Source organism: Emydura macquarii, unplaced genomic scaffold, assembly GCF_026122565.2.
Source record: "Emydura macquarii macquarii isolate MOO-44397 ecotype Brisbane River unplaced genomic scaffold, CSIRO-AGI_Emac_v2 contig_1463, whole genome shotgun sequence".
NCBI lineage: Eukaryota > Metazoa > Chordata > Testudines > Chelidae > Emydura > Emydura macquarii.
The window spans coordinates 1-26,114 of NW_027131600.1; the positions used below are offsets into that span (position 1 = coordinate 1).

General features: G+C 42.5%; 1 protein-coding gene and 1 pseudogene across 1 annotated transcript; both read right to left on the minus strand.

The window, feature by feature from the left end:
• Window positions 1–7,579: 7,579 nt before the first annotated feature.
• Window positions 7,580–16,696, minus strand: LOC137156637 (serpin B5-like; annotated as a pseudogene).
• Window positions 16,697–21,226: 4,530 nt separating this feature from the next.
• LOC137156638 (serpin B4-like) lies at window positions 21,227–24,697 on the minus strand (the record flags this gene model as incomplete). The annotated part of the gene is made up of 4 exons (XM_067553509.1): window positions 21,227–21,646; window positions 22,042–22,197; window positions 23,676–23,818; window positions 24,568–24,697. Coding segments are annotated over 4 exons (849 nt in total), but the record flags the coding sequence as incomplete, so codon positions are not given.
• Between the last annotated feature and the right edge of the window lie 1,417 nt (window positions 24,698–26,114).

A 26,114-nucleotide genomic window follows, 5' to 3' on the forward strand; every position in this document is an offset into this window, starting at 1 on the left:
CCCTCCCATCAGCATAGGTAGTTTCTACACTGAAACTCCAAAGCAGCACTCCTGCAGCCCTCCCGTTGTGCTGCTGTAGCATTTTAAGTGAAGACATTCCATCTGTCAGGCTTGGTGGGTCTTCAGATGACTGAGGAGCCCAATTCGGGATGCAAACCTTCTTCGGCAGTGGGGGCATGTTGTTGTGTGGGAAGCAGGAATCGCAGCCCCAGGTTAGTCTCCTTCTCCTGCAATGAGCTCTGTGAAGGTGGATCCCTCGTGGCACCCCTTTGAAGTCAGTGGGGTTCTGCATGTGCACAGAAAACTGTTCAGGCAGAGCTCATTTCAAAGCTGAGGCTGGAGTATGGTATTATCATCAGATACTCTTTGCTTGGAATTCAGTCTAATTGCACTTCTAAAGGAAAAAAATGAGAGGGTTATTTTTCCTTTGCTTAGGGTCATCTCTCTCTCTCTTTTCATCTTATTTTATTTGAAGATACTGCAGAGAGCTCTTTTTATTTGTATTTAAAGATTTTAATCAAGAAGAGAAAATTGCCTCCTTGAACAATAAAAAAACAAAACAAAGCCAGGACAGCTTTTAAACCTTAGTTACAGGTAAAAACAGACCAGGAGTGGCAGATCACATGGATTTCTAAAAATTGGATATTTTATCTAAGTTGTAGCTGCCCCGCAACAAAACCTGATTAAAAAACAGCTTCTCACTGACGCCAGTGGCAACATTAGAAAGGGGAAAGAAAAGCCTGATGGTCACCAATAACAGCGCTCTGATTACTTCTCCTGACTGCCATCCTTATCTATGGCTATCCCAATGAATGAGAACATTGTACATTCCACCACTCAAGAGCGCCAGCTCTGTAGTGGAACATGGCAGTTAATTAGTCGTGACTGATTTTAAGGGCATCCAATTTGCATGGTCCCTTCAACTAGTCACACAGGCCAGCACAGTCCTCTGAGCCTCTGGACAGCCAAGTGCAGCTAGTTGCTCCTCACCTGAGCCACAAACCTGTCCTGCAGCTACAGAAGGTCTGAGGAAGATCACTGAAGAGGCAGCTCAGTTATCAGGAACCCAGCATAGGCAACTGGACTTCCAAGATATTCTGATGTGGGGCCAACAGTGGAGCAACGCCTGGAGATGACAGGTGGAAGGGCAAACGCTCCATTTCCCTTGGGTTTTAGAAGTTCATCTCTAGAAGGAAACTGCCAGAATTGCAGACCTGAGCATCACTATCTTTGCTGCTGCTGCTGCTGTCGTGTAGGTCTGCAGGCAGGTGAAGGAAGGGAAGGAGTTTGTGGAGAATGTCCTGGAAAAGTGTGTGGAGACTTCCTAGGGTGAGGTGGCAGCTGTTGCAGGGAAAGGACAAAGGCTGAAGGATAGCGAGGGGTATTGAGGGGGAAAACAAGTTTCAGAGTACAGGATCCAGACGACTGCAGCTTAGGGAATTGGGAGAGCTGAGGGCATATGTTTAAGAGGCAGTGGAAAGATTAATGGACAAAGTAGGGTTAGTATGAAGGCCAGGGAAGAAATGTGAACTATGAAGAAAAAGGGAAAGAGATAGGAGAATGTTGGGAATGTAACGAGGAAAGGGGAAAACTGCAGGAGAAGAAGGGGGAAAGATATAGGAGAATCGATAGGAGTAAGGAATTATAATGGGAAGTGAAAGAGATCCAAAGGAGAAAGAAAGAGATGGGAGTGGATAGAGAAAAATATAAGAGAAACAGGGAGAGACTCAAGGTAAAATAGTATAAGAGGACAAAATAGCAAAATAGAGCCATATAACAAGAAAAAAGAGAATAGTGGTGAAATAAGAAAAGTGTTAGGTAAAGCGAGAGAAAGAAGTGACCAAAGAAATAGGGAAGGGAAAAGAAAAAGCAAGAACGCAAACTTTTCTCCTTTAATTATATTTTGCATTTTTGTGCATCCTTTTGATTGATGAGGAGTGGAGAATCAGGAGCCCAGGTAACCAGAGTAACATGGCCGTGGAAGCAGGGAAAATAAAAAGCTTGCAGAATCAATAGGAGATCAGGTAGAGGAGAGTCTAGCTTTGCATTATTATTTCTGGATTTTGCATTTATTATTATTTTAAGCATTTCCCCCTAAATCCTAACACCAGCATTGTTGCTTGACAGAAAGAAGGAAAAGCTGAATACAAGGAGCAATGCAAAGTTTTCACACAGAGCATAATTGCACATTTCATAAAACATGAAATGGGTCTTGGAGCCTATTGTGTATGAATCCTCAAAGCAGGGTGCGTCACATCATTTTTCAGTCATATGCTGCTAATCTTTTTAATAGAAAGAAGAGTTGGAGGCAACTCTTCACAACATCTTATCCAAATTAATTTGCAGACTTTAGAGAGGCAGACTGTAACTACCCAATTTAGAAATTTGGCCTGAACACAACGGGTGACCTCCTGACCCTGCTGTGGTCTATGTGGGTTTTGCCATTGGGGCCAGGATTTGATCTCGCAGCTAACACTTTTGAGTTTAACCTTAACTCTGAATAGTCTAATGGTTGCTTCTTTATTAATGATAAAGACAATGTTCTGCTAAGACTTTTCTTATCGATGAACTATCTATATTTACATTGCTCTCCAGCTTAGTACGCATCTTTGTTTTGGCATACATCCTGTGCTGGTTGTCTGACTCTTTGCTTATAAAACCTATGTGTAAGCAGGATCTGAATGAGTTCTTCTCTGACATCTAGTGATGAACTGGGGAAAAAGACTTTAGGAACCAACCTTGTTTGCATAGACACGCCTACTCTGCCTATGTGCACAGAATGATAGAGCAAATTGCCCAAATGATCACTTTTGGCTGCTGTTGGATTGCAAGTCCCTTTGGTGTTGGGAGCAGGAGTGATGAAAGGTTGTTGTCCTTGTTGTCTGAGTGGTGGACAGGAAGGTTATTCCTAGCCTGCCCTGGTTGAGCAGTTTACCCCCAGCTGAACTGCAAGGGGGTACCACGAAGCAAGGGGTACCATAGCCCAAAGAAAGGGCAAGAGAGGTGTGGAGGCAGCTGTATGTACCTGGTGGTGTGGGTTGTGTTGAAATCATTGAGAGTTGTGCTAAGTGATCAGACTTCAAGACACCCCAGAGGTTGCAGTAGGAAGGTTGGGTACAGTAGAGACAGGGATGGCTCAGTGGCCCGTAGTAGTGGAGCGACCAACAGGGTTGTGGTAGAAGGAATAATGATGCAGCAGCGGCCGATGGCAGAGTAAACGATGGCATGGCGGTCAGTGACGAGGGGTGAACGATGACGCGGCAGCACAAACTGAGACGTTGCTTGATGCCTTCCTTCCCCCAGGTGGGAGGGGAACTCACGTGAATGCACCTCTGAATGCTGAGTCATTGCTGACCGAGGACCACAACTGTGAATGGGGAATGGTGGAGGGAGAAGGGAGTGGCATTGGTTTGTTGGACTTTCACAGTGCACGGTGAGAAACTGAAGCAAAGGATATTGTCCAGTGTACTCGAGGGTGGGAAAGGGAACTTGGTTGGGACTTCTCTGTCTCAGATGGAGTTCAGGCCCTCCCTGGACACTGCCAGACTATCCCTGAGAATGATGTCTATCGTCCCTGACTCATCAAGATGCTTCATTTTGCATAATGTGTTCCAGTTAGACAAATAGTTTCAGAAAGATTTCCTGGGGCAGAAAAGCTGTTGTGCTAGGTCGTGTCCCCTCTTTCTGCAAAATACTCTTTTCCACGTGCTGTGCTGTTGTACTGCTCTCAGATTTTTTAAGAATAAAGCATAAAGAGTTTGTTTTGGCAAGTGATATTGCCTCTTTACTGAGTTATATGAAGGAATTATGTGAAGAAGGAGGATGGTTCAGTCATTAGGGCACTAGTCTAGAACTTGGGAAACCTGCATTCCAGTTCCTGCACTGGCACAGGCTTCATGGAGGATCCTAGGTGAATCATTTAGATTCTGTGTCTCAGTTTCCCCATCTGTAAAATAGGGATAATAGCACTTCCCCACCTCACAGGGGTGTTGTGAGCATAAATACTCCAAAGATTGTGAGGTATCAGACACTATGGTCATGGGGGCTACCTAGAGATTGAAGATGTGTCCGATGAAACAGTGCTTGATGTGACTGGGCAAACTAGTCAGTTCCATGGACTTGTAGTAGACAGGATCTACAATTCCATCTTCAGATGCACCCTCTGGCTCTCCACTTTGCCTCCAAGGACATCAGCAACAGCACTTTCTGCAGAGTGTTTCTTATGAGATTTCCCATCAAATGCTCTCCAGGCCCAGTCCTGATTAGGGGGTGAGGTGAAATGAGATAACTGCTCATGGGGTGGTGTTAGACCTGAAAAGCCTGGATTTTTAAATTGTAGTGGAAGGTGCATGTGTGGTGTTCTATTTAGAATTCAAACAGCAAGCAAGTTGTAGCAAGTGAAGATTTAGGTACTTGGGCTCCTAGCTTCCATTGAAATCCATGGAAGTTAGGAGCCTCATTCGCTTTGTGGATCTGGAGCTTTTCTCACCAAATAGAATATTGTCACACTCTGTTCTTCTGCAACTGGCAAGTGTTTCTTTTTTTTTAAAAAAAAAGGAATTCTGAGAGTCGTAGTTGTAGCCAAAATAACTATTGCTCTAGGTTTCTTGGTGACAAGATCACTTCACCAAAAGGATTCGCCAATTAGGGTCTGTGCACTGCAATTAGACACCTGCAGCTGGCCCATGCCAGCTGACTTGGACTCCCAAGGTTTGGACTGCGGAGTTGTTTGATTGCTGTGTAAATGTTCAGGCTCAGGCTCTCACCTCACCTGTGGGTTTTTTAATTGCAGTGTAGACATACTCTTCGCGGATTCCCACTTTATTGCACAGTGTTAGCTGATTGTCACTGAGACTAACCACTCAGAAGGAGAGAGAGTTGCAGGCTGCTGGGAAATGAACTATTTCCCTTTCTCTCAGCCTGGACAAGGATTCTACTAAATGTTTGCCATCCCTCATTTTCCAGCTGTGATGGTTATATGTTATGGGAGTACCTACGGGACCTAAATAGCATCTTGCTCGCCCTCTGAGGTTGCTACGTGTTGTTATCAACATTTTTAGAAATAAGACAACTGAGGCACAGGACTCACATGACTTGCCCATACTTACACATTGTCTCCGATACAGCTGTGAATAAAACCCAGTACTTCTGTCTTCAAACCAGCTCTCTAACCTCCAGACCAGTGCACTTGCAGAAATGTAGTTTTGGAAGATAGGTGTTCATATTTCCTGAGGCTATGGCTACACTAGAGAGCTTACAGCAAGCGCACCCATACTGATGCGTCTGTACCACCTTAAGCTCTCTCTTGGTGCTGCTCTAATCTGATGGGAGAGAGCTCTCCTATCAACTTAATTAATCCACCCCCAACGAGTGGTGGCAGTAGCTATGTCAGCAGGAGAGCTTCTCCCACCAATATAGCACTGTCCACATTGGCACTTAGTCAGTGTAACTTATGTCACTGAGGAGGGAGGGGAGAAGGTTATTCACCCTCCTGAGCAGCAGAAGTTATATTGACTTAAGTGCTGGTGTAGACATAGCCTGGGTCACATGCATTCCCACTGAAAGGGCCTTTGGGAACCCCCTTTTTGCTTTGTTTTCAGCTCTGAAGTACCCAGAGGAGTCTCTTGCCTGTTATGTTCAGTTCTGTTTGGACTTACTGCAGATTTTGAACCATCAGTGTTGTACATTTGACGAGGAAATGCTGATATGTTGGGTCCCATGGTGATCCAGAACTGTTAGGTCTGTTACCATGGCTCATAGGCTTAGGTGAATTTTCAGAACCCTACAGTGTATAAGACAAGGACCAATTGCATCATACTGACTTTGGGGGTTTTGCAGGCATTTTACTGAAGACTCATTCCTAGAAAAATGCAGAACTCCAAATAAAGCTCCTGTTTACACTTGATCTGAACAGCTGGAAGAGATGCTGTATTTAACCAACCAGTTTAATTGTGTCTCTCTCCCCCCTCAGTCGTCCATTCATTACATAACCTTCGTTAGTGCAATTTAAAAAAAACCACATTCAATATTTGGAGATGCAGTAACTATCCTTCCAGCTGTTGTTATGACCACACAACAATTTTTTTTTAAACAGGATATCCAAAGTGTGTCTAGCTCTTATCTGTCTGTAATATCGATAGTACGGTATTAAAAGGTGGGCATGAATATAACAGAAACGCATTTTTGGCCTTTTAAACCACAATTTAAAAGTGGAAGACACACACTTCTTTATAATGCTTTATTCTGAATGGTATAAGGTAAACTAATACTGAACACATGCAGCAGGAAGACTTTAGACAGAAATTAAACCTACTTACAGTGCTGTCATACTTAGCTTGAAGACACTATTCATTTTTTTAAAAATCACTTTCTCCATTCTTTGCATCAGGAATTAAATATATTACTCTAATCCATATTAATGTCTGGATTTCCTTTTTACACATCACATTAACTTTATGAATTGTCTTTACCTACCCCTCTGAAGTCAGAAATGACAGGCAATACAAGCCTGAGACGTGTGGCCGTTCTAGCTCCATAGCGAATGTTTGGTGCATTAAGTATTTCCAGTTTTCATTCTCGGAATATACACAATATAGGCTCTTCATAGCTGGAACTGCCAATCAGCAGTAGTGTAGTCAGGGGTAAACTGAGTTTATCCACTTCTCATGTCAGGAATTGAAGTTCATTTTAGGTTAATTTACCCACCTCTTTTTTACCACTCCACCACTGCCACTTAGCTAACTCACACTGCCTACTTGAGTTCATCATTTAAGGGGCATCATTAGGGAATTCCCAAACTACTCGGGCCAGATCCTACACTACTGTAAATTGGCATGGCTCCACTGAGATCACCAGCTGAGGTTCTGTCACGTAGTGTCACAACTGCCAGGTATTATTATTAAATAGCACATTTCTTCCGTAGACATCACTGCACTTTATGAAGGTGAAGAAGAACTGTTAGCCCCATATTACAGATACAGGCCCCAGTCCTGCAATAGATTGCGTAGACACACTGCACAGCCTGAGCGGAGTCTGACTGGCGCCCGTAAGGTTCCACTCAAGCACACCACTGCACCAGTACATGGTGAACTTCAGGATCACAGCTGTAACCCCAAATGTCAGAGTACTCCTTTTTTTGAAGTGGGAATACATTTTGAAGGTTTGGGGAGATTCTGGACACAGCCCAAGGTAAATTTATAGAAAACAGCTCTCTGTCTGAAATTCCAGATCCCTCAGCAATTCCAATTCACCTTCCTCCAGAAAAATGGACTTTGATTTAATTTTTTTTAGAAAAAGAAATGCATCAGAGAAACACAAATGTTTGTTACTGGTGATGGGGTCTTTCCTGCAGAAACACATGACATTTCATCTGTGGTGGTAAATTCCTTATTTTAGGTGAATGAAACAAAAGGAGTTAAATTGCATCATTTTACATGACTGCTGCATATGACAAGTACATTGTGCTGCCTGTTTGCTATATGAACATCTTAGATTACCTTTCAGTACTCAGGATGCAAAGCTTTACAGAAATATGAATCACAATAAATGGATTCTGCTTTTCTTAAAAGATATGCCCTTTTTAAGGAGAACAGAATCTGCCGGAAAGAATAATGTTGCGAGTTTTGTTGTGCCTACACAAGAAGATAAATGGATGGTCAGCTTTAAATTCATCTTTGTGTTGCAGGATCCGGTATCCTGGTACGTCTCTAAATTCAGCACCTTCTTCATTTACTTCCAGAGAGACTCTATGTATGATCTGTGACAAAACCACACCCTTTGTCTCGGACATTTCCGAGAAGTCTGCTACATTTTCGTTAAAGATATTTGTCATCCCCAAGCTTTCCAAAACAGGCTTCAGATCATAATCCCCTTCCACCTTAAATTTTGGAAGAAAGACGTTCACTTTGGTATTGGCCATCACGCTGGGATTGGTCCACTCTACTAATGTCTCAGGAGTGAGCACCTTTTCAAGCTGAAAGAATAAGGCAACGGAGCAGATTAATGATCAAGGAAAAAAAGACACTCCCAACTGCCCTCCTCCCTTCAAAAACCAAAGATGAAGGACTTAAACTTATCCTTGATATATAATAATTATCATGCCTAAGGGTAAATGGTGCTTTCAGTTACGTTGATATAATTCTAGTTTAACTCACGGGTGCAGGTTTCTATTGTACCTACATTAAATGGTTATAATCTGGTCCTCTGCACATCACAAGTACTGTATGAGTAATCATCACTATAGCCCTGTGAGGTAGGTACCACAGGAAAACTGAGAAGGATAGGGATAAGTGATTTGCCCAAGGCCACATAGCAAGTGAAAAGGCAGAGTTGATACTTGTACCAAAGCTTCTTCATTCCCAAGTCTATGAACAATGAAATTACTGCCACCTTGTCTTTCTAATATGCTGTGTCCAACATGGCTACAAATACACTGCAACCTTTTAATTTCCGTGGAAGTCAGAAGTCTATGTACTTTTGTGGATCTGGGCCTAAGTGCTTTGCTATAGTCACCAAGCCACATATACACTAATATGGAAACTAGATCTCTGGGCCAGATTTTTGAAAGTATTTAGTGCCTAAAGATGCAGAGAGGTGCGTAGTGGGCTCTACAAAAGCACCTAGACACATCACTCCAGGTGATTTCCTTTAGCTGAGGTGGAAATACTTCCAGGTTCATCATTTGCACTGGTTTTGTTTCAGTCTGTAAAACATACAGGGAACAATTTGGCATCCCTTTTCCTTCACAAATGGGATATGGACGGTAGGAAGGTATGTGTGCTTGGATGGGAGTTGTACCTATGTATTATTTCTTTGGATCTGGGCATTTGTTTGCCTTCATACATAGCAAAACTTGTCTGGCATCATTCCAGAATGACAGACATGGGTGGCTTAATGGAAACGGCCTTCTAATTATGGTGTAACAGGATTTTACTTCATACACTGGGGGACACTTTGGGGATGTCTCTTAAGACAGGAGGTTGCCTAAGATGGGTGGCCTCTTGTACCTGTTTCACTGTAAATTACAATGTATAACATCTAAAAGGCATTGCAATATCAATCAGCCTAAAGCACTGAAGATATGCCAATGGCTGAGGTAAAATATAATCGGCATTGGGTAGCCAAAAATTGGCAACCACTCTACTACAAACGGAAAGCCATAAAAGTGCCTCTTTGTATGAAAAAACCTTACGTTTTCCATAAGCTGTTTTAGTACTAGTCGAAAAGGAACTTTGGGATCCAGCCATACAATACAATCACATGTTTCCTGTCATTAACATTTTAACTACTGTCAGACAAACTGACTAACTGATTAATCAGTTATTAACTGATCTTGAGCTGGACCAACATATCATTGCCCCACTAAGAAAATAACAGTCCACATTACACCAGCCAAGGACATGCTATTTCACTAGGTGACATAGTGAAATATTTGTGGCCTGAAATGTCTCTAGTTTGTAAATGACCCTCCGATAGGTGCTCTAAAGCTATAGCATGAAAATCTAGATAGCTTTCCACCACCTCCAGACGCTGTTGTCCGTGCTTTACCTTGAGGAAATGGGCTTAGTGTCTCCACCCAGAGAAAATGGAAGTGTTGCCGATGGGTAGGGGGAATCATATAGAAGAATGGGCAGGAACTGTGAATGTCCCTTCTCTGTGAGGTACAAATTCACCGCCGTCAGTGAAGACATAGCCTCAGTTCCCAGGCGGGAGTGGGGTCCATTCTTGCTCCAGCTCCTAACTGGGAGGTGGGTCCAGCGGCCCAGCTCTCCAGGGAAGTAGAGCACAGCTGAGTTCTAGCTGCCCTTTTCTCTTGCTGCCCCTTTCACTGCAGGAGCCATGAAATTGAGAAGACAGCAAATAGCAGATGTAAGTAATGCAGTGTCTACACGGACACTGCATTGCCCTAACTACGTCAACATAACCTTATGCCTCTCATGGAGTTGTTATATTGTGTAGTACGGCACTTACATCAATGGGAGGAAGACTGTAGTGTAAACACGAACATAATTAGGTCGACCTAACTGTGTAGTGTAAACCAGCCCTAAGGGCCTGATCCTGCAACTTCATTTCTGGAGGTAGTCTCAATGAAATCAGTAGATCTATTCATGCAAGTGATGCTACTCACATGTCTGTCTTTTCAGCATTGGGCTGTCACTGTCCCGAAATTCCAACCCTCCCCAAAAAACTTGGAGTAACCCCTTTTAGGCCTGAGAAAATCTCATTCTTAGTCTCAGGACAGCTGAACCTTTTAAAAACTTTGAAGCAAATTACAGAAGCTTTTCTGAGTTATAGGAAATATTATCATTTTTTACATTAGAAAAAGTTATTTTTACTCACTGACCTTGAAAACAGTATGGTTTCCGTAGTTCATACTTACGCATTTACATCTCCCTAAGAATTAGTGAACAGGGCAGGGCAGTTTTTAAACAACACAATGGTATATAAGCTATTTCAGGGGTGGGAGAGGGGAAGCAGGATTGCTTAAAGTGTAATCAGGTACCGGCAGCTGCAGTGACATGAAAAAGGCAGCTGATGATTGGGTAGCTAAATCAGAAATGCAAAGCCCAACTATTAGAAAAAATCATAGTCGGGCTCCAAAAGGTCATGAGATTGCTTTAAAGATTGTTAGACTTTAAAAAAACAAAAAACAAAAAAAGCGTGTTGGATTCTTTTTAATTATCTTTTGGTTCCTGAGCCTGTATTGGACTGCACTGCAGTCATTTTTTATGCTTTTCTCTGTAACCCTGAAGGCTAGAAACTTTCTTTTTAATGTAAGCTTAGGGTTTTTTACATAATCGCCAGACGCTAAGAGCTGGGGCTTTAAGAAAATAACCAAATATCATGAAACTAGCAATTAAATTCTGAGAATTAAGGACACATGTTACCCCTTTAAGTGTGAGTGCTGATTTCTGCTTTTGGTCAGCAAGAGGAGAGTTTCTAGCAGTTTCAATCTGAAGGTAGCCTTCTAAATGCCATTGAGTTTGTCATACTGCTTTAAAAAAAGCCCCACCCTGCTCTCATCTGCCCCCCACTGGTCATTAGAGCTTCTATCTCAAGATCTTGAAATAGGGGATAGGGAATAGTAGAGTGTAATTTCCCCTTCCCCACATCATTCCTGCCCCTGCAGACGTAATGTATTCACTGCCAGTGTGCACACACTGTAACACCCCTGCAACTGTAACCCTCTATGTGCTTCCACCTCACCAGGTATAAGAGAGAGAGCACACAACATTATTAATGAAATGTTCAAGGATGATTCCAGAAATGTGACTGGCTAAGAAACAGGGCATTCTCTCTATAGAACTGTTGTGTAAATACCATCGGATGGCTATCCCTTACAGAACAAATAAAAGCTCTAAGCCTATTTCATCTTCTTTCCAGTTTGTTTTCAACCATAGCAAACTTGTCTTGGCCAGGCTGCCTCGATTATCTCCTCATGAAAAGTGCCACACCTGGATTGCTGCTGTTTAAGCATGGAAAACATATCTGCATGGAAATTCCAGCATACATGAAGCAGCAGTTAGTAAAGGTGCAATCCCGTTAGTTACCCAGCAGGGGGAGACTTTTCAGCAGTTTGCACATCAGCAATACCTCCAGAGCTATAGCAGGGTTTGTCTACCCAAGACACTGGCGCCTAGCAAGCAGGGTGCTGGAACAATTTGTATAGTGGGGGGGCTGAAAACCATTGAACCAACCTTTTCAGACTCCTGTACCCTTTTCAGGAGTTTGATTTGTCTGGTGTACCCCAAGTTTCACTTCACTTAAAAATTACTTGCTTACCAAATCAGACATCAAAATACAAAAGTGTCACAGCACACGATTCCTGAAAAATTGCTTACTTTCTCCTTTGTACTTATAAAAAAAAAATCAAGGGAATATAAATAATGTATTTACGTTTCAGTGCATAGTATACAGAGCAGTATAAACAAGTCATTGTCTGCATGACAGTTTTTAGTTTGTACTGACTTCGCTAGTGCTTTTTATGTAGCCTATTGTAAAACCAGGCAAATATCTACGTGAGTCGATGTATCCCCTGGAAGACTCCTGCATCTCCCCCAGGGGTACACGTATCCCTGGTTGGGAACCACTGCTGGAAATCACTTTAAACCAGAGGGTGCAGCAGCACCCCTAGTTCCAGCATCTATGCTAGCAAAGAAGACTATGAATCTACGGCACATTAGCTAGCCACATTGTAGCGCCCATTGTGGACACTGCTACAGTGCACTACAAGTTCTGTAGGGCTCTTTAACGTACTGCAAAGAGCCGTACATCAAAGCACACTCCATACCATTTAGTGCCCTGTAGCTGTGTCCTCATGGGACACTGCTGTGTGGCAAGCTAGTGTACTGCAGACTCACACCCTAGCTTGCCACGGCCTAACATCCCACGTGGACAAGCCCTCAGCCTAATTTCCTTTAAAATTCAGAGCAGCTCACATTTTAAAAACCAAGTGCACAGGACTCCTGCATGTGAGTGGACAGGCTATATACAATGATCCTGGCAGCCATGGGCCGAGGCAATAGTTAAAGGACATTATCAAATTACTCATAATTTTTAAAGCATTTTTATTCACCACTTTTCGTGTAACATTTTTAAAAGCCTGAAACTTAACCTTGTTTCTGTTTCTGCTTCTCTGTCTGAACTCGTTCACTTATAAGAGTGTGGTTCAAAGGTGAGCTGCAGAGCAGAAAGAAAATGAGGAATGTACGGACTGGAAGGGACCTCCAAGGTCCAGTCGCCTGCTAGTACAGGCAACCCCTTCATATAATCCCATTTATAAATTTATCATGCTCCATCTTAAAACTAGTTCAACTGTTTTTTTCCCTGCTCCTATTGGGAGGTTGTTCCAGAACCTCACTCCTATGATGGCTTTAAAATATTTTCTAATTTCCATGGCCAGTTTCTACCTCCTTTGAATTAGACACAGATTTATGTGCTGAATTCTCTCACTAGCTGGGCTTGGCAGGACTGGGGCTTGGGAACGGAGTATCATTCAGCAGAGAAAGGAGTTGTGGGGTTTATTTTTATTATATTTGAATATTCTTTTCCTCTTTGGAAAATCTTCTCCATGTTTTTTGGCTCACTGAAGAGCTCCTGGAATGCCCGGTTACGTGACATTGCAAATATCAGAAGGCTCACTGCAGTCTGTTGAATGAATGGTGTCACAAAATAATGCATTCTATGAAATCTTCAGTGACTGATGAAGTACCAAGAGGATTTCCGGAAGTAGGAAAAATGAATTCGAAAAGTTAATAAAACCTTATTTCTGTGCAAAATATCCCTCAGAGTTTGATTAGTGCGGCACCTAGCATATAAATTTGTGCTTAACTCAGTTCCCATTTTGCTGCTCAGTTCACCTTTACATAATTACCAAAGCATGGCAATCCTGTGTAGGGTAAAAAATAACTGTAAATGTTTGCATTCACATAATGACATGGCAGCTATCTGTGGTGTCATTGCCACCCCAAATCATGATGCAAGTTCATCATGTATAGCAGGGGTGGCAGGACATAGTATTAGGATTGTAGTTAACAGGAAAGTTCCCCATGAGGAATACAATGCACTGAGAGAACGATGACCTGAATAAATTTGACATATGACGAGAAGCAGGAAGTTCGGGAAGCGAAAGGAAGAGAAACTAAGCTGCTCAACACTCCAGTTACCTTGGCAACTGGAGCGTTGGGCAGCTTCCCTGCATGGTGGTCTGGACAGAAATGTTAGCTGGGCCAGATCTGGCCCGTGGGCTGTATTTTGTCCGCCCCTGATCTAGAGCATCCCAGACAAGTGTTTGTTAACCTACTCTTAAAAACCTCCAGTGGTGGAGATTCCCCAACTTCCCTTGGTATTTTGCTCCAGTGCTTAACTACCCTGACAGTTAGGAAGTTTTTCCTAATGTCTAATCTAACTCTCCCTTGCTACAATTTAAGCCTATTGCTTTTTGTCCTGTCCTCAGTGGTAAGGAAAACAATTTATCACCCTCCTCTTTACAACAATCTTTGATGTAGCTGAAGACTGTGAGCATGTCCCCCCGCAATCTTTTCCTCTCCAAACTAAACAAACCTTATTTTTTTCAATGTTTCCTCATAGGTCATGTTTTCTAGACCTTGAATCATTTTCTTGCTCTCCTCTGCACTTTCTCCAGTCTGTCACATCTTTCCCAAAGCGTGGTGCTCAGAACAGGTCACAGTATTCTAGTGGAGGCCTTATCAGTTCCAAGTGGAGAGGAAGAATTATTTCTCCTGTCTTGCTTACAACACTCCTGCTAATACTGCCTGGAATTAAGTTCGCCCTTTTACCACAGTGTTACATTGTCAACTCTTATCTAGTTTGTGATCCACTGTAGCCCCCAGCTCCTTTTCTGCAGCACTGTCAGGAATCTGGGCGCGCAGCAGAGCTAGTCTCCAGGCAGCCTCATCTGTACAGCTGGTCTGTGGCAGGCTGCCTGATTAGCCACACACCCTGACTGGCTGCAGAGGGCAGTGGGCTGGCACTTAAACCAGCAGCAGCAGCAGCAGCATAGTGGTTTTTCAATGCTCATGCACCACCACTGTGCCTGCTTCTAGGTTACCTTGTTCCTGCCTCACACCCAGCCTTGCCTCTGCCCTGTCCCTGCCTTGAACCCCACCTGGCCTGCTACCCCACTCGCTCCATTTCCTGATCTCGGGTTTGACCCTTGGGTCTGGCTCTTAACCACAGACTCTAGCTCGACCCTTGGCTCTGGTACCCTGTTTCTGCCTTCTGGTTTTACCCTGGCCTTTGGCTCCTGACGACTGACTATGGCTCTGATCCCGGTCACTAGGCCTGCTGCTCCGGCCACTAGGTTACACCACCCTAATCTGGGTCAGCTGACCGGTACTCCTTCCTAGGCAGTCATTTCCCATTTTGTATTTGTGCAATTGATTGTTCCTTCCGAAGTGGTAAGTGTTTTAGGAGTGAGGAAAAGAAATAGACTGGTGGAGAAGGGGGAGGATGAGAAGGAGGGTGCTGCTCTGGTGGAGGAATAAAGGAAGCTGGTGGGGAAAAATCCCAAATAGTGGACCTGTTTTTTCCTGCTTCCCTGTATCTCCTTCAGCTCTGTTACAGCTCTCTGCCCTTCCCACTACTCCTCAACCCTCTGATTTATCCTTCTACATTTGCCATTGCCATCTGACCATCCCCCTGGTCCAGCTGTCACAATTTTTACCACACTTCCTGTCCTCTCCTGAACTTCCAGAAAAAAAGTAAAGAAAATGGGAGTTAACAGGTCCATATTTCTAAAGGAATCATGAGAACTTCAGTTCTTCCTTTAGTTTGGATCCCAGATCTTAACCATGCCACTTCCCCCTTAAAGCTATTTAATATATAGTGTCATTGTATCATGAATGTCCACTACAGGAGGAAACCCTTTCTCTTCCTGATTTTGAAGTTTCGTCACACTTCAGTGTTCTAATCAATGATGGTAACATAAAAGAAATACAAGCCAATACCTGGCCTGTCCTTACCATTTGTCTGGCTTGCCACCCATGAGTTAAGCAACACCCTGGCTTCTTCTGCAGCATTTTTAAAATCAACAATTTCCAGGTCTGCTTTGTAGTTTCTTAGTACAACTTAAGTATTGCTCTAAAGAAAGAAATTACATTCAACTGGTTACTCAGTGTCTTAAAAGAAATTCAGATTGTAAAATGAATGCGAGTAAAAGAATCACTGTCTTTTATAATGGTGCTTGGTATCCCATTTTCTCTATTTCTTTCTTAATGGAGCTGATTATTGGAGCTGGGTGGGGGGGAAAAGGGACAAAAAATAAATTCACAAAAAAATTTTCCAAGCTAAAGAAATTGCCCAGAACAAAAATCGGTGGGAGGGAGGGGCTGTGCGAGTCATTTGAAATATTGAAATTATCAAAATGTGTTTTGTTTCAGTTTCAACCGTTTTGAAACTATAATTAGTTTAATTTAAAAAAAAGAAAGTCATTTTGAATCATTCCCAGGCTGAATCATTATATGTTAATGGTCTCAAGGGTTCACAGGCTTCTAACAGCTGGGAACAGAATCTGAACAGATAATTGGCCATCCAATTGGACTCCCTTTGGTCTGGGCATTTCCTTAATGGCACTCAAAAAGTCTCTGTGTGTGCCAACAAGTCCCTCAGAAGTCAGCAAATGTCCAGAATGGAGGACCTCAGTTCTCCCTTTCAGCTTGTCTGCATTCAGCCTAATATTCCACTCCCGGCACCTGTTTAGGAGTTGTCATAGCTTGCTATTAAGGTTTTGGATTGCCTCTCCCTTGACATCTCCTTTCCCTGCAATAAGAATGTTATCAACTACACTTTGAGGTGCCAAGTTCAATTTCCACTGGACCACTTCTGGGACGGAGCTGATGCCCATAGACATTTGTACCCACGGCACCTGCCAAACAGTGTGACAAAGGTTGTCAGGTGGATGGATGGCTCATCTAGCTCAATACACCAGAACCCATTCTTGACATCACAGGCAGTGAATGCTTTTACCCTGGATAATTCAATGTCCTCAATCATTGGCAATGGCTACTGATTTTTCCAATGGTTTGGGATCCATGCACATCCTCAGTTTACCTGTTACTTTTCTCACCACAACTGGGCAGCTTATCCACTCGTTAGTTTCTGTGGGTGTAATGATGCCTCTTTCAAGCTTGCCAGATTCTTCTTCAGTGACTTCACCAGAGGTAATGAAACTCTGCATTTCAGTAGTTTCCTGGGCTGCATGTGGTGGGGATGTATTTCTAACTTCAGCTTGCCTTCTAGGTGTCCATCTCTTTGCCTTGTGTCCTTATATCTTGTTAGAATGCTGGACAGGGTGCATGGTGACTGATATCTCTCCTCTCTCACATTAAGGATATTCTGGTGTTGTGCTAAGATCAAATCCATGGTTTACATTGCCCTGCTGTCCAGCAGTGTGTGGTAGTCCTTTGGGCAAACAAGGAACAATAAGTTCCAAGCAGTCTCTCGTTTTGTGGATTTCATATTTTCCCACTGGCCTCCAAATGATTTTATTGTACATAACCACACCTAGTCACATTTCTATAATCTAATAATGCTGTTTATCACAGCTGATCTACCCTACAAAGTTAGATCAGCTTAGCTACATTGCTTAGGTCTGTGAAAAAATTCACACCCTGTGCAATGTAATTAAGCCTAACTAAACCCCAGTGTAGACACTGCTAGGTCAACAGAAGAATTCTTTCATCAACCTAGCTACTGCCACTCACAGAGGTGAGTTTACTACAGCAATGGAAGAACCCCTTTTGTTGCTCTAGTGAGTGTCTACAAAAGTAGTTCCCAACCTTTTCTCTGCCATGGCACACCTTGATACCTTTAATTGTTTTCAGGCACATCACCCTATCATCTCCAAATGAGCTCATGACATTCATGACCCAATCCAGAACCCTTCAAGTAGTTTTTCAATAAATTCCATGGCACACCTGCTCAGGCCTGATGGCACATTGGTTGGGAAACACTGGCTTAAATGACAGCGCTACAGTGGTGCAGCTACAGCTGTAGCCTTTCTAGCATAGACATGGCTTCTGTGTTCCAGTCAATCTGGCTGGAATGGAACTGGTCATTGATCTGCTAGCATAGCTGCAAACATGGCAATGAATGGCTGGCAGCTTTATCGGTGGTACAAGTTCCTCCGTGCTGCCGGTTTCCTCTGTTTCCGGGTGCTGCTTTGCTTGCATGTTAATCACACACTCTTCTTTTTTGTGTCTCTTTGTAGACTGACCATTGCCACCAGATTTCATGTATCACGTGCGGGGTAATAAGATGAGAAGATCCATGTTTCTAAAACTAAATTGCTCTTTTTTAAGAGAACTGTTTACAGAGGTGTGTGATGTTGTGTTTAACCCACAAGGGTGTTGGAATGGTTAATGTGGGCCTGAGAGACCAATACACACATGTGGCAGCACTTGGAGGGTGGGCTTAGCCGAGTTAAAGATGAGTTTCAGCTGGGGGAGGATGTGGGTGATTTCTGAAAAGGGAGGAAGCCCAGAGTAGAAAAGGGCTACAGGGAGAAAGACTACAGGTATCTTCCCATTTCTCAGGGTAACAGAGCACAGAGGAAGTTCAGGAGGGAGTTTTCACCCTGGACTTGATGGAAGATGGAGCAGGGGGAAAGGGTTCTCTTGAAGTGGGCCTGAGAGAGGGCCATCCCACAGGCAGAAAGCCTTCGGAGGGACTGGAGTTGAGGATCCAAACGGAGCAAGATTTCAGGAGGGTAGCCCTGAAAGCCAGCAGTCTGTAGAAGAATGGAAAGTTACAGTAGGAGGGAGACACAGGATGTTTTTAAAATTCATGCCTGGAAAAAAGCTGGATGCTGCTTTCACTGACATCTGTGTTCAGCTTTTGAGCTGGGTTAACAGACTCCAGGAAGAAGCCCTGGGGCTGCTACTATGGTAGAAGTGTGGGGTGGAAGAGGAGTCTGGGTGGGGTGGAAGATGGCAAATTGATGACCAGTATTCTGTAGGTCACTGTCCATGTGGCACACGGCAACCCTGGAAGGAGAGAGACTCTAAAGTGACCTGGCAGGAAAGCAGATTCATGAGAAGAGAGACCTCCCCAGCGCCAGAGCAGCTGTTGGCAAGGGGTGCTAGATGATAAGATGCTACACCACACCCAGCCACAAAGGGTGCACCTGCAGTGAGTGCAACTGCAGCTAGCTTTCCAGCTCTATGCACAGACTGGCTTCCTGGTGCCTGTTCCAAACTCTTCCCTCTCAGTTCCTAGAGGGTTGTTACAAGCCCTAACTTATGGGCAGGAGGCTGCTTTTTAGCTTCTCACCTCATATGTACTGAGTACTTTGTAGATTACAACTTCTTTCCTTTGCACTTTTTTCAGGGGACATAAATCATGCTAAACACTGGTCAAGGTAAATTATATTGGTTTATTAGAGAAACCATGTTTTATGACTCCCCATTTATGATTAGGAAACGGGAGTATAAAGCTGAAAAATAAAACTGAGTAGCACTGCCAAAATATCCATATTTATTATTAGTACTCACTTGTCTACTTAAAAATTATTAGAAGTCATATGCTAGAGCCCAGCTTAAGGAAAGCATCCGTATTCAGGACAGCACATAAATACATGCTAAGCACCTGCTTGAGCCCCACTGCAATCAGTGGGCATAAGTACACACCCAAGTGCTGTCTGGAACAGGGGTCTATATATTGTCTATTACCATATGACCTTTTGTAGTAGCATTATACTCTTACTACTTCCGTCTTACGACATGCAGACAGGTACATCTTCAGCTTCTGTTTGGCTTATTTTCATGCCACTACCGAAAATGACAAACCATGTAGCAATTTATTGAATGCTTTACTTGATAGCTGTATAGATGCATTGCAGTGATATGGGTTCAAATGTCAGAAGCAAAATACATTTATTACTTCACCAAAGAAAAGCCATTCATTTACAATCTTGTGAGCACTGCAGAAGTACAGTTATTTTTCACATTTGCCCTTTTTGAAGAGAATTAATTACAATTTAGATTTTTCTAAAGAGTCTACAACTTTTTCTAATTTCATTTTAAACTCTAAACGACTGATTGGAAATAGCGATATGAAATTTGGATGATCCCAAGTTTCCTGTCACAATAGTCTGACAGCTGGTGGCAAACAGCTGGATTTACTCAAATTATAACCAATTAAATTATTTTTAAAACTGCTAATGCAACTGTGATGCTCCCCAAGGGTGCCAAGGGTTGCGAGGCACTTCATCGCCACCTACCCCTAGCGTGAAGTAGTCTTGTCTGTGCCTGCTGTGGGTCAGCTACTTGACGCCTCTGGCAACACAGCAGCCTCCAGGGCCCAGAGGCCTTGTTCTCTCTGCACAAGTGGTGATAGACACACATCAACCCTCAAGTCCTCAGAGCGTTCCCAGCAGTTTCCGGTCCCTTATCCACTGAATGCTCAGTCACAAAATTACCAGACCTGCCATTTCCCAAGGAACGGTACACACTAGCTTGCAACATTCAACTCAGTAACATCACTTTACTTAACACCACAGCACTTAGATATATTTATAGTAAAAACAAGAATAAGTTTATCATCAAAGGCTAAAGATTCGAGTGATGGTGAGGAAGAATAGTGGAATCAAAGGGTTACATATGAAACAAAACAACATGCTTTGTATAGACTAGCTAAACTTAAGTAGAAGGTTAAATGCAGGTGTCAGGAAGTACAAAGTTCCCACAGCATTCCTAACTCACTCCCTGTTTGTAGGAGTTTGTATCAGTGTACAGTGTTAACTTTATATTCAGGTACTAACAGGTCAGACTCTGTTTTCCAACTCTTCCTTCTCCCTCTGCTCCACATCATGTTGATCAGTGCCTTCCTCTACAATAGTCCTACTCATTTCAGCAGGATTACTTATGAAGTAAGCACAACTCTGCGAGTAAAGGTGTACTTCTGTATTGTAATTTAAATGAATTACTACTGTATTATTATTATTATTACTGAATTATTACTATTATTACAAGTTCGTATGAATATGCCTAGTATGGAATTTATTTCTCAAAAACCATTTCCTGAATCTTTTTTATTGTCTGTATTGTTACAGATATACTTAAGGACAGGTATTTTGAAATAAATTACCAAAATAATTCAAACTGGCACGATTATTTTGTGTTATTTTCATACATAAAATATGCAGAATTTTGCAGAATTTTAAAATATTGTGCACAGAATTGTTGTTGGCTCAGTATTCCTCCAGGAGTAGTAAAGATGGCAGAAGGGCAATAAAAATAACTGTGAGAACAATGAGCCTGATAATTCACCTGCTACATTGCTACAACTCTGGACCAGATTCTCCACTGCAAGAGTTTGGTCAATATGTGTATCGATACCCATTCAGTTCAGGATGATTAATAAAATTCATAGCTCTTTACTTCACTACTAATTATCAAAGTTTTAATTCAAGGAGCTTCCTAGTGATCTGGGACTTGGCAGAGGTGCCCTTCCTCAGGTGCTGAGAGAGAGGGACTTCCTTTAAGTAGGAAAGAGAAACAAGTTTGCGTAGGAGGGAAACAGCTGACAGGGTAGGACTGTAATGCTAGTGCTAATATTACAGTCCTGCCATGAGTACAGTGTGCATTTTCACCCATAACTACGGAGTCACTCGCTAAATACAGTGGAAGGAAAGGAGAAAAATGAAGAGAAGAAACATTTCTGATGTATTTTCCGAATCATGTGTCTATGGCCTGGGATCTTTCTCATGTTAATTAGAGATCTTTCTTTCAGGGGAAGAGAATCTACCATAGAAGAGAATGCATTTGGTTTGTTGGTGTCTGATAAAGAAGAGGAAAGGGTGATCAGCCACAAACTGTACAGGTATACTTGCGCTTTCACCTATGCTAATTCCAGTTGCAGCGGCTGCCTCGGTGCCCTCTTCATTCACCTCTATAAAAGCCCTATGGATAGCCGCACTCACAAACAGGCCACCTCCTTTTGCTATTCCAGATAAATCCGATTCTTGAGAATGAAACACATCGGTCACTCCCAAAGCTTTTAAATATTCAATGAGATCAGCAGTTGTCTCGATTTTGAACCGAGGGAGTGACACCGCCACTTTATCTTCTTTCAAATGATGGGGGCTGAGCCAAGTTGTTAATTTCTCATAGGTAAGTTCCTTTTCCAGCTACAGGGATAAAGATACATGGGAATCAGAATCATCAAGACGCCAAAGTGTGTGAGAAGGTGGGAAAAGTGATTTTCATTCACATCATGGTAACGATGTCAGGCATGATTCTTACAGTGCTACGGGGTCAGCAGCATGTAGTTTTCTAAGGGCATGTCTGCAAAGGGATAGAAAACCAATGGCTGGCCAGAATCATCTAACTCAAGATCATGGGGCTCAGGTTCCAGGGCTGAAAAAGTTGCTGGAACCCAAGCTCTAGGACCCCCCACCCTCTCAGGAGGAGGAAAGGTAATTTTGTCCTATACTGTCTGTCTGTCCAGGTGATCAGAGATACACAAGACACTGCCATGTTCATATTCTGGTTCTAAGATCATCATCATCATAGGTAATTTTACCTGTGTTAGACCATCATAGTCGTTTGGCAGCAGTATGTACATACTCAGGTCACCACCTTTGTATGGGAGTTCAAGCACCTGACAATGATGCTCCTCTATTGTAGCTATTCTATACTTGCCCACATGGTACATCATCTGCACGGGTACGCTTGTAGTCTGAAAGCAATGGGAAGTAGTAACAAAATGAAATATATACAACATTTTCTCCCATATTAATTCCTTTTTCCTTGGATTAAATCTTCACTTGGACCAAAATGCTGCAGTGGTTATTCAGGGCCAGATTATCACCTTCCAAGTAAGAGGATAAAGTCCTCTTGGACCTCTTCAAACAGCTCACAACAGTTTATTTATCTTTGCTTCAAGGGAAAGAGGTCAGTGAGGTATTGGAGGGTGAGGGGGACTGGGGAACCCCTTAAAGTCCATCCGCATGAGCCAGGATTCTGTCATGCTGCTTCTCTCCTGGCCCTTTAAACTGAGATACCATTTATTATCTCCTTGTACCTGCACTCAGACACCCCAAGAAGAAGAAGATTTAGAAGAAGAGTTAAAGCTATTTCCTTGGTCCAACACTTTCATAAGTTGCCACTGGTATTATTTGCCTCCCACTTTGATTATCCAACTTGAGAACTATGCTGAGAATCTTAAAACAGTATACTTTTCACCTTTTATTTTATTTAAATCTCAATATAAAAGCATGTTCTCAGGTTGAATTGGCCCCAAAATTTACAAAACCGAAAAACAATAGAAACATACAAAACAATTTCATGGAAACAATTTCCACTAGGAACAATTTTCATTTAGGTAAAGAAACGTTTCTCTGCGCATTGCCAGCCTATTTTTGCTACATTGTGCTAACGTGTGACCAACAAAAGGTGAATCTGCATTGAAGCATGTACAAATCTGTCTACACTACATTCACTGCCCAAACTAACAACATGGGAACGAGTGGAGTAACACAATGACATATGCAACCTGATAAAAACCCACTTTCAATATTCAACCTTAATGAGAAAAATGAGGGGGGAAACAAATCTGGTTACAGAATGTGGAAACTGAACACAGACTAAATGGATCTCTTGGTGGCTGTCAATGTAAATGTGGCAGCAGAACAACTTATTGTAGGTCTGAATACAAAAAAAATCAGTTAAAGGTCTATGAAGAAAATGATTAGAATCCAGGCTGTGGACTGCTCCAAATTGGGTGTGTAGTAGGGGAAGGCACAAGAAGGATCCTTATCCTAGGCTCCTGTTCAGGGACCAGTCAGTCTTTGCTCACCTAAGCAAAAACTTTACAAGGATCGTGAACCTAACTGCCCCAGCAACCCAAAAGGGGATCGGGAGAAAGCAGGGCTACGGCTTGAACAATACCACTTCTGCCAGAAGAGCTGACAGGCGCAGGGGTCTTATACACTGACTTGACCCTGTGCCCCAGGTTGCTTTGTGAGGAATTGTACCTGGGTCAGGCATGATGCATTTTCCTAGCAGATGCTTTGGGAAACGGCTCCCTCTCCACCTCCTTAGGCCATAATGCAACCCTAGATTTAAGGGGCCATATCCCAAAGTAGCTCCCTGTTGTCTGCCAGCCATGTAAAATAATAGAAGCAATGATGCGATATATGTATTTCTGTCATCTACCTTGTTAATCCGAAAAGGTCTGTCCTCGGTGCGTTCTTTCTCAAATTTCACTGCCCATTGTCCTTTGAAGTAAACAGCATTCACGAGGGCTAACTTAGTACTGGCAAAAAGAGTGTTCTGAGGAAAGAGCTCCTTGATCTTACCTTAAAGAAATGGAGGGAAATGTTTTTGTTTTGACAGATGGGTATCTCTAGTTCCATTTATCTGTTGCAATAAAATTGAGGTACAGTGCATGCATGTACATGTGTGCAAGAATATATGCATGACATAGGACACACATGAAAGATTTTAGACTTACAGGCCTGGAAGGCTGAAGACTTCTATGTGCAGAATAAGGTGCAACGCAAGAAGCATTATTGGAATATTCCTCACACTGACCCACTAATGTGCCTCAAGTGTACAAATGACATCTCCCAAAATGGCCATTTTATTCTTAGCTCCTACTGACTTGTCTTGGCTCCAGGTCAAAGTTTAAGTAGGATGCTGTCATTCACCTTATCTGTCTACGTGTTCATAAATCAAAGTGTGTCTTGCATCTCATTTGATAATTCTTTAAACTCCGTGTGGTCACCCATCCAAGTGGTCTCATTCAACACCCACTTAAGTTGTCAGAAGAATTCCTGTTGATTTCAATGGGTGTTGCATTAGGTTCAGAGTCTGCTGGCTACTCTGTTCTCCTCCAATATGTTTTCTCTGTGGAAATTAATGATTTAGTTCTAGATCATTCAGATGGTCAAATCATGGTGATCTGCCGCTGCAGCTCAATGTTGGTTGTGTTTCACTTTGAGGAAACATTTTTCTGCTCCAGGTTTTAAGCACCATGTAGACTTTAAGCTCCTTGTTTTTTTATTACATATCAAGAAATAGCAGCCAATGGCTGACTTGTCCTTACCTTTTGTATAGGATTCAACCCACAAATTTATCTCCTTTCTGGTTTCCTCTGCAGCATTCAGAAAATCGGCTGATTTCAATTCTGCCTGGTACAACTTTTGTATGCAGGATAGGTATTTCTGTACAATATGAAATAATGTTAGAATAATACATCAGAAAATAGGTCTCTTTTTAGACTCTGTCAAATAAAAGAAAATGTGCTTGTTTTAGTTCTGCAACATTGCAAAAGTGTGTTTGTACATCCTAGAGACTGTGTGGTCTAGCACAACAAACTGAACCAGTTGGGTAGAACGTAGAAATGGAGGACCACATAGGTTTGGCCAGTTTGCATAAAACTGTCAAACACTGAACCTTTTTGAGGTTCTACCATCTGATAAATGACTCTGCCACAGACTCATTGTGAGACCTTGAGAGAGTCATTTAATCTTTGTGTCTTAGTTCCCCATCTGTAAAATACGGATAGAGATACTTCTTTTCTCCTACCTCTGTGTCTGTCTTGTCTAATTATACTGTAAGGCAGAGACTCTTTTACTTGTTTCTACAGCATTCTAGCACAATAGTGCCTGACCTGGATTGAGGCCTCTAGGTTGTACTACTGTACAAATAGTAATGAATACTCAGCAGATTTAAGTAGTTTTGCTGCAGTGAGGCTGATTTACTGTCTGTTTTTAGATGCAATAAACACAGACACATGTATCCCCCTGGCAACCCAGCCACCTGAGCAGGCATTTACAGAACATCGGGTTCTGGTTACACAAAGGAAGGTGGACCTAGGTCACTCTTGAGTTAACCAGAATATCTGATTGTTGCAGGTCCTCTCATGGTCCTTAAATGCCTGGTCATGTCCTAAAGGTCTGGGGAATTATTCTTATGTAGGCCACTTCCTACTCCCATTCAATGGAAAGATCTGATAGATGATGCCCTCTCTTGCAGCTGCCAATGCTTAGGTCTTCAGTTTTACTACAGTGGACTGCAGAACAGGAGAAACTGGTGAAACAAGACCGACCATAGGTCTTTCTGCCAGTTCTAGAGGTAGAACCTGAATTTATGCTGGGGGGAAGAACCATTTATATATGATTCTGGCCACTTCTGTCCCTCTCTAACTTAGCATGTCTGTGATTATATATTTATATGTAATTCATTAATGGTTTTGAAGCACTGTCACTTAATGGCTGATGGGGAAAAAGAAACAACATAATTAAAGATGACTGCAGTGGTACTTCCACATGAAATTCCAGACTAGAAGTAGATTTTGAAAGCTGATTTGTGAACAGTTTTGAGGCCTATGAAATTTCACGCAAATCAAAGGCTTTGTAAATAACGTGAAACGAATTGGTTAAGAACATAGCAAAAACGTTGTAGACAAATAATTCACCCCAGAATATAGTTAGCGATTTGATTCAAGATGCATGAGCCCGAATATTACTACCTCACTCTCCCATCACTGTCTTCTTTCTAGAGTGCTAGCAAAAGTAAAAAACATTAAAATTATAATTTTGTCAATCAAATAAGCAGATACAGAATATGTTGCTGAGGAATCTGGTGCCA